General features: G+C 40.3%; 1 protein-coding gene across 2 annotated transcripts in view; it reads left to right on the top strand.

Annotated features, from left to right (window-relative positions):
• Positions 1–10,000, top strand: part of LOC143039617 (uncharacterized) — a 349,509-nt gene that overhangs the window by 337,523 nt on the left and 1,986 nt on the right. For both annotated transcript variants that reach the window (XM_076209884.1, XM_076209892.1), the window contains exons 8-10: positions 2,781–2,864; positions 6,840–6,885; positions 7,965–8,126. In XM_076209884.1, coding sequence (XP_076065999.1) covers positions 2,781–2,864; positions 6,840–6,885; positions 7,965–8,126 — 292 coding nt within the window. The remainder of the gene's footprint in view (positions 1–2,780; positions 2,865–6,839; positions 6,886–7,964; positions 8,127–10,000) is intronic.

A 10,000-nucleotide genomic window follows, 5' to 3' on the forward strand; every position in this document is an offset into this window, starting at 1 on the left:
ACCGGCGACCCGCAGGTGGTCGCCGACCAGTTGCAGGTAGTCTTTGGAAGTCGCTGGTAGTAGTCGGTGATAAGATAAAAATAAATAGATCGATAGATAGATAGATAGTTACAATACACACTGAATAGTCCCCAGTACATAGATTTTCATCTTATCAACCACATCAACTTTTTCCATTTCAATTCCTTGCGTGGGTTTTGTGTCGCCGACCGATTGCTTGATTTTAGGTCGAAGGTGGTTGGAAACAGGTCGTAAACTTGGTGTGACTTTTGGGGCTTCAGGTCCCAGGTGAGCAGCGCGGCGGTCGGGGAGGCCATGACTCAGAGTGGTTGAAACCCTTCCTAACCTCAGCGCCGCGGCCAGGGTCCGAACAGAAGCCGAAATCCCCACGCAGTTACGAGACGCGCGCAGTACCACCGTCCCACGGCGGGCTTACGATTTCTGTTGGGACAGGCGGGAGGGAGACGAGGACGAGGAAAAAGATGTCTTGAAGTTGACACAAGGAGGCAGGATTGTGAGGATGCCATGTCAAAAAGGAGAGAAGGTAGAAGAGGTTTCGGCCGAGGGAATCTGCACCTGACAGAAAATGGAATAAGAAAAGGCAAAATAGAAAACGGGGACATAGGCATACAGGGAAAACAGAATGTAAAAAAAGATAAATAAATAAAAAACAACAAAGGTAGAAAGACGAGAGAAGGGAAAGGAGAAAGAGAGACGTTTAGAATAGTGAAAATGAAGAAGAGAAAGAGGAGGAGAGAATGATAAAGAAATAGAGAGGACAAGTAAGAAGAATAGGAGAAAGAGAAAGAAGAGAAATGGTAATAAATGAGGGAAATGGCTGAGGGATAGAAAAAAAGAAGAACTTGGGATATCTAGGGGAGGGTAGGAAAAGAGAGGAGGAAGGGGACATGTAGGAAAGGAGGTAAGAAAGAGAGAGAAAAGAAAGGGAGATCAAGTGATAGATGAAAACAAAAGAGTACGCAGATTATGAGCATGTAAAAAGAACAGTGGATAAATGAATGGGATGAAGGAGGGAACAAGGAGAATGGGGAAGAGGAAAGAGAAAAGGAGGAGGCGAGAAGGAGCAGGAGGAGGAGAAGGAAGAGGTAAAAAATATATCCGGGACTGGTGAAGAGGGTGAGGAACCTACACCCATGCAGAACCACATCACGAAAAGAATATCCCTAAGAATCGCCCAGTGGCAAAAGCCCTCTTCCATGCACAACTATCTTTTCATTTTCATCTTCAGACATCTCTTCCCCCTCCTACGACTACCGATCCCGCGAGCGCGGGTGGTCTTCTCTGGGTAGTCCGTCGTCCATACACCAGGAGGCGCTGAATACCTGCAGCCGAAGCCGCCACCTTTGTCACATACGCTTGGACTGTTGGGGCAGGTAACAGTTACTGTTGGAAATCGGGGAGGAGTGAGGGATTCGAACCCACAACTAAGCGAATGCGAGATGAGGACGCTTCCGATAACGCCACCAAAGGAGCAAGAGAGATGGGCCACTGGTAATAACAGAGAAAGGGAAGTGGAGAGGAGGAAGATGAAAGAGGAAAGGCTGAGGACATCGAAAATCTCGAAAATGTGTCGAAGGCAAGCACTGGGGTGGTGGGGGGGCGGACAGGAGTTGCTAGTGGAGCAAGAAGACAAAAAAAAAAAGGAGAGAGAGAGAGAGAGAGAGAGAGAATCCTTCTTGGAGATGCTAGATAGACGACAGTGCCAATCATCGATGACGAGGAATCGAGGAATTTCTTTCATTAGGACATGAAACGAAACAGAACCCTACGAGTAAAAGAGAGACAAGCAGGAAACGTTGTCTATGTGGCCTTCAGGTTTGTGATCAGCCGGTAGACATTTTCGTGCTGTGCCACCATTGTATGCATTAACTTTTTCCTCTCATACTTGAATGCCTGCTTATATACGTTATCGTTCGCGCCGTGCCACGATTGTATACATGAACTTTTTTCTTTCTTTCTTGAATCCAGGCTTATATACATTATTTTCCTTTTTTTCCAACTACAGTGTGATATTTTCTGTATCGCATTAAACCACTTTAACTTTATTTACGTTCACAGTGAATCATTAGTAAGCAATTACCGTAATTGGTGTGTTAGAGGGTTTCTGTTATTGTTTTAGACCAGCTTACCAGCGCTTCCATCCCTGTGGACAACCTCACGCGTAGATGACGCGTGATGGTCTTACATCAAAGGATTACAAAGGCGGAGCATGCCGACCGGAGACCTTTTGGTCCATAACTAGGGCGGATGCGAGAAAAAAAATTATAATAATGATAAATAAGTAAATAGATGAATAAAAATCATAATAATATAAATAATAATAAATAGATAAATAATATAATAAATAAAATAAGATAAATGAAATCAATAAAAAGTAATAAATAAAATAGATAAAATATTAATTGATATAAATAAATGAAAATAATAAATAAGATAAATAAATAGATAAAATAGTAAATACAATAGATAAATGAAAATGATAAATAAAATAAATAAAATAATAAACAAAATAAGTAAATAGAAATAATATGTAAAACAATAAACAAAATGAACTAGCAAACGAGCCACCACCACCCCCGTCACCTTACAAAGGATTACAAAGGCGGAGCATGCCGACAGGAGACCTTTTGATCCATATCTAGGTCGGATGCAAAAAAAAAAAAAAAAAAAAAGAATCATATTAATAATAAATTAAAACTATAATAATGTAAAAATAACAAATAAAATATATAAATACATTCCATTCCCTTTCTTTGCAGATGTCCATCAGCGAGGCGCTGAACTTCCTTCGGCAAATTCGAGACAATCTGCGACTTCTCAGCGAGCAGGACGAGGAAATGAAGGTAAGCAGTGGACTCGGGTGGGAATTGAGGAGGGGAAGGGAAACGGGAGGAAATGGAACGAAGGGTAGAGAGAGGAAGAAGAGCAGAAGAGGAGGAGAGGAGGAGAGGAGGAGGAGTAGGAAGAGGAAGAAGAGGAGGAGAAGGTGAGAGGTAGGAAGAGGAAGAAGTGGAGAAGGAGGAGGGGAGGAGGGGTAGGAAGAGAAAGAAGAGGAGGAGGAGGGGAGGAGGGATAGGAAGAGGAAGAAGAGGAGAAGGAGGAGGGGTACGAAGAGGAGGAAGAGGAGGAGGGGAGGAGGTATTTTTGAAGGCTACAGAAGCAGTGCGATTGATAATCAACGTGAAATGGAAGAGAAAGAAAGAGAGAGAGAGAGAAATAATGAGTGAGAGAGAAAGAAAGAGACGAGGGGAACAAAATATTAATGTATAAAGGAGGTAAGCATCGAGACAGACTACAAGGTGTAAAAATAAATAGATAAAAAAAAAACTGAGACGGGGAGAAGATCAGAGTATCACAGCGTCATCTCGTGGGATGTCTCATTTCATAAAGTGTAAAAACTCAAATAAAAACGCCAGTTTGAGTATAAGAAGATGTGTGTGTGTCTTGTGAGCGTTCCAATCAGTTCCTTTGAAGATGATTAGGGTGAGTGGTTAGGTGTACTAAAGGTATATGAAAAGTGAGGAAGGTAAATAATGAAGGAAGGAAAACAAAAGATAATAATCGGTTACGACTTCTCTCAGTGGCGAAGCCCAGATGGAATAGTATGAGAACCCTATGGAGCCTGTTAGAAAATTCATGATGTCGACAAAATGGAGGATAATTGAAAGTCTATGATGAGGAAGGAAATATGAATATTTTCCAGATAAAAAAATAACGAAGTAAATAGTAGATCATGGAGGAGAAATTGTCAGGATATCGCAAATGATACCCAAAGAAGACAGCCAGACAGACACCCTGCATGGAAGTTTTAAAAGATAAACAAATAGATGTTGACGATTACTAACGCCCTCTCGACGCTCGGAACGACAGAAGAAATCTTCTGGAACAAAAAACGGTCTCAAAGACCAAGACTAAAGACATAAAGACCAAAACATAAGACTAAAGAATATGTGACTGGAGATTTTAGGAAAAAACGACTGTCTTGGCTCCCGTCCAAGCCAACTTTGTTATCCTGCTTTCATTCCTACTTTGTTTAGAACTTCTTAAAAGGGCGATATACATTAGAGTATGAAAAAGAATTCTTAATGACTTTTTTTCTGTTTTGTTGATTTATGTTACCGAAGATTTGGGTGTTGGAATCGGGACACTAGCACATCTATGCTAGCTTAAATCTGAAAAATAAGATAAGATCAAATGGGAGTTTCGAGTTCTTATATTGTTTTATTAGAAAAAATACTTATTTATCTATTCATGTGTTTATTAATATATCTAGTTATCTATTTCCTTATTTATTTATTCATTCATTCGTTTGTATCTCCCTCAAGGGAGCCATAAATAGTCAATATTATTTTAGTTTGTTATTGGTTTCAGTGTCTGTCACCACAATACACGTTCAGACGCTCGCTCATGTGTTCGTATGCATGCAAGGCTTCGTTCGCACGCACCCACCCACATGTAAACATACGGGGATTAGATGTATTGTTCGTGACTCCAAACATTTTTTCACTCCCATATTGAACGCAAACGAAAACTATTTCTTTAGTTTTCATTTTTTCTTTTCTCGTTCCCCCTTTTGCCACAATTGAATATTATTTGGACAAATGCGCCATGGATCAAGAGTGAAAAACTTAGTCGAGAAACTAGATTTCTTCTATCACTTAAGCTAAATAAAGCATTTAGATGAAAACAAAAAAGCTCTACCCTGTGGATCTACAGGAATTTCCATGGTAACCGCAAGTTTAAGCCAAGACGATGAACCTTTCGTATATCCACCAGTAACATCGACCGTTTACTTCTGGAAGGTTCTTGCCAAGCTATTTCATTCGTAGATTTAGCATCTTGTCTACCAGAGGCTTGGAAACGACCTCAAATCTTACTTCCAACAACAACAACAGACGATTCTTTTCAGCCAAGGCCTCATCTTATCCAAAAAGTCGACCAAAAACGTCGTTAATTAACAAACCCAAACAAGCACAGACGCAAAACTCGAAACACTAAAATAAAGGAAGCATTAGAATGCAGGACTTGTAGTACCATACCATCACTAAATCTTACGAAAACAAGATCGTCGATCCTAACCTAATTATTAAAACTCCAAAATCGACAGCTTCTTTCACGTGTTCCACCTAACAGGATGCGGCATGTCTGCATCCCCAGCTGGGACAACTGCCTTTATTGTTCTCCCCTCTGCCCCCACAGCAGCAAGCCCCCCACCCCACCCCCCCACCCACGCTTCCCCAAACCTTTGCCCATAACAAGAAATTAACTACGAAAAATTCTCGGTAATATATGACATAGCATTTTTGCGTGAGATTGCATGTGTGTGTGTGTGTGTGTGTGTGTGTGTGTGTGTGTGTGTGTGTGTGTGTGTGTTCGTGTGTGTGTGTGTGTGTGATTCACCTTGGTCTTTGGAACACGTGTTGGACTCATGATCGACAGTTATTTCCCTCCCGGAGGAGAGCTCAGAGCTCGTATGACCGATCTCTGGCTAATGCTTTGACCTTACACGCACACACACACATCCAACTCCCCGCCCACGAGAGTTGGAATAACGACTCGAAGCGCAGCGATACTGAAATTATTTTCAGACTTGGGCAGGATTCGACCCTAGACTGCCGTAGTAACAGTCTGGGACTCTACCAACCGCGCCATCGAGTCGAATGTGTAAGTGTGTGTATACTTGTAAGAGAATTCCTTATCATATTTCCCCAACAAATTATGAAACCTACACCAATGAGAGAACGAATTCACAAGAAAAATAAATCTTCACTATTTTCTTTTTCTTTTCTTTTTTCGTGCACATGTAAAATACAATTCTTTACGCTGAATTGCAAAAAATGCATCTATGTTCCATACAACGCAGGAAATAATGACGCTCTTCAGAAAATATATTGCGTGAAAGATTATACAGTATGAATCACATATTTAGAAATATGGATGCATGAGTAGAGCGCTATATACAATATCTAAAAACTTTGATGAATTTAGATTATAAAAAGTTAAACACACTCTATACTAACGTACTAAAACATACAAAAATATACCCTAAAGAAACATTAACGTATAAATAAGGCACTAAATACAGTGACTAAAGAACCAGATGAATTTAGACAACTTCTTGCAAGCATAATGTCCATCATAGTACGAAAAACATACAAAACATGCCATCTATAAACATAACTATTCTCTTTTTCCTTAGTCAGATATATTGTCAATGGCAAGATAATAGGGTGGTCGACGAATGGAATAGACTTAGTAACCATGTAGTTAGCGCTGAAACTATCAGTTGTTTCAAGAAACGGTTATGCCGGTCACACACGTGCAGTTCAAACTGACAGTTACAACTGTTCAGTTATAACTGTCAGTTGAAACTGCACGTGTGTGGGTATCTGAGTGTTTAGACAGTTACAACCGTTCAGTTATAACTGTCAATTGAAACTGCACGTGTGTGGGTATCTCAGTGATACTGAAATACCCACACACGTGCAGTTTCAACTGACAGTTATAACTGAACAGTTGCAACTGTCAGTTTAAACTGGACGTGTGTGGCCGGCCTTAGACAACTTTATGGATGGGGATGACAGGTGGTGATGGATACGGAACTGTCTTGTGAAGGCCTTATGGTCTCTTGCAGTCTCCTTCATTCTTATGTTCTTATAAGTGATAGATAACTAAAAGTCATCAGTAACAAGGTTAAGGAGAAAATCGTCAGTCGTATTCTACTCTGCGAGCTCGACAGTCATTGTCTGCATGATGGGATGTAGAGAGACGTAGTAAAATTGCAAATGAAACTCGCACTTTTCTTCTTCTTTCTACAGGACTTTCCCTTGGATTCACAGGACATGAGCAAGAAGAGAAGCCCTCGTAAGTATACAGATTGTGTGTGTGTGTGTGTGTGTGTGTGTGTGTGTGTGTGTGTGCGTGCGTTTGTATATATATATATATATATATATATATATGTATGTATGTATATATATATATATATATATATATATATATATATATATATATGTATATATATAATATGCGTGTGTGTGTGTGTGCGTGTTTGTGTGATTCACCATGGTCTTGGATCACGTGTTGGACTCGTGATCGACAGCTATTTCCCTTCCGCAAGAGAGTTCAGAGCTCATATATGACCGATCTATGGGTAATACTGTGACCTTACACGCACACACACACACCCAACTCCCCGCCCACGAGAGTTGGAGTAACGACTAGCAGCGCAGCGATGCTGAAATTATTTCAGCCCTGGGCGGGATTCGAAGCCGGACCACCGTAGTAAACTGTTTGATACATTAAATGTTTTTGTTATGGTCAGCGCCAGAAGATTTTAATCAATTTTCAGAAATTCCTGGTTGTAAAAGAGATGTACGATTACAAGAAAAATATTGAATCAGTGAAAAATGTGTTTATAATGATCACAATTTCCATCACTACTTTCTCCCCTTTTCATCATCGCCGATCCTATCATCATCATTACCACCATCATCATTACCACCACCTTCATCATCATCGTCATCGTTATCGTCGTCGTCATCATCCTCATCATCATCTTAATCTTAATATGAACATAAGACCTTAATGACAAGAGACTTAGTATGCTCGAAGTGTCTTTATCATAGAAAACCGTTTGAACATTCCAATAATATCATCATTACAAGCACGTCCTTTTGTGCATACATACATACATACATACATACATAGACACACACACATACGAAAGGCTCTTTCCCCTTTACAAGGGAGGTAGCCAAAAAACAAAGGCATAAAAAAAAAACACTCCCACCCATTCCATCCCCACATACGCCACTCCCATCCACCCCTCTCCCTCCCTCTTATTTTAGCTCCTCGTGGATACTAACCCATGATTCCTATCCCATTCTTTACCCACCACACCCCACGAAACGCCACTCACGCCTCCTATTCTTCTCCCGCCATAGTTCTTGACGAACTGGACTACGAGGCAGCCATGGAGCGAGTGCGTGGCGACAGCGGTCCTCTCACGAGCAACAACATCCAGGAGCAGCTCTACACAGAATTCTCACTCGAGGAGATTATCTACCAGCTGGCGAGGCTCTTCATCGCCCAGGCAAATAGATACGGTAAGCGGATGAGGAAGACTGTAGAAGGGAAGTGTGTATACGTTGTATGATACGAAAGGGAGGGCGAGAATGAGTGGAATAAGAACCGTTTTCTATTTGATACATTCTTGATTGCCAACATTCCATGCCATCTTCTTCAAATTCCTTTTTTTTTTCTTATCTTTAGCAAACTATGCTCATTACAGCAGTCATACTTTGGGATTAAAGAGAAAGAAACTGGATACTTTTAGCTCATCAAGTGAAAGATGGACATTAGTTTGTGTGATTTGCAACAGCCGTGGGAAAGTAAGGTGCGCGCATTAGGGCCCAAGACTCGGCGGGGGTCGGGGAACAAATGGCGTCGTCGGGGAAATTTGATTCTAGTCTTCCTGCCGTCACTCACCTCCAGTAATGGTGATGGCATGAAGGACCTCTCGGACAAAAAAGAAAAAGGCTTTATAAAACAAAATAAAATTAAATAAAATGAGATAGCACTAGTGAGAAATGTAGTAACGCATTTGAAAATAACAACTAACACCACAGTCGGACGAAAGAAAGAGTTGAGTAAGCGAAACCGAAACGATCGTACTACTAAAGAGGATTGCAGTTAGCAATCGAAATATATAGTTTCGCTTACTCAACTCTTTCCTTCGTCCGACTGTGGTGTTATTTGTAAAATGAGAAAGATTAAAATGAAAATATGAGAAATAAAGACATTAAAATAAGATAGTAATAATATCAATAACATTAATGACGCTAATGATATTGATAATGGCAATATTAATGATAATATGATAATGATAATAGTAATAATAACAAGTATTGATGATAATGAAAATTATAATAATAATAATGATAATAATACATATGCAGTATACATTTACCAAGGGATTTTTCCCCCTTACAAGAGAGGTAGCTAAAGACAAAAGGCATAATTCCACTCTCATCCATTTCTTCACCCATTCACCACCCCTCCCTCCCTCCCTCCCTCCCTCCTTCTCACCATGGCTCCTCCTGGATGACGAGTCATCCTTGCATCTCGCCATCGCCCTGGGTCAGAAGCAATGCAGCAAGGCACAGCACAACGACAGCAAGGCCGTTTCGTTTAATCGGCGATCCTCATATTTCCATCTCTTCATGCAGTACCATTGAAGACGGGGAGAAATCCCTCGGGCTGTGTCAAAATATTATTCACACATAACCACTCCCTAACCCCTACTATCCCCTCCACTCACTCCCTTTTATGCATCACAGTATCATCCATACACTGCTATTCTCCACTCAGCCCTAGCTTCAGTCTTCTCTCTTACTTGCTCAACATACATTCCCCTCTTGCTCAATGCCCCTTTTACCCCATCTATCCATCTCATCCTCGGTCGTCCCCTCATGTTCACTCCCCCACCTCTGCCTGCCACACTTCTTTTACTAATATTTTCTTACTCATTCTTTCCATGCATAAAAACCATCTCAGTACTCTTTCATCAACCCTATCTGCCATCTCTTTTTCCACCCCCACCCTCCTCCTCACCTCATTTCTCACTCTATCAAACCTTGCAACCTCTACCATACTTCTCAAACATTTCATCTCAAATTATGATAATAATGATAATAATAATACTAATAATTATAATAATAATAATGATAATAGTAATAATGATAATAATAATAATGATAATAATAATAATAATGATAATAATAATAATAATGATGATGATACTAATAATAATAATAAGACATCCCACACAAAGAAATATCCACAAAAAATCTACAAAACAATCAAAAAAAGAGAGAGAAAACAAAGCACAATCCCCCTCCCCCAACAACAACAAAAAGGTGTTCTACAAGCTTTTCCAGATATTTGCTCAGAGAAGCGTTTCACCTTCGCAAGAACCTGA

Source organism: Oratosquilla oratoria, chromosome 2 (assembly GCF_046742065.1).
Source record: "Oratosquilla oratoria isolate Oo_2021 chromosome 2, ASM4674206v1, whole genome shotgun sequence".
NCBI classification, from domain to species: domain Eukaryota; kingdom Metazoa; phylum Arthropoda; class Malacostraca; order Stomatopoda; family Squillidae; genus Oratosquilla; species Oratosquilla oratoria.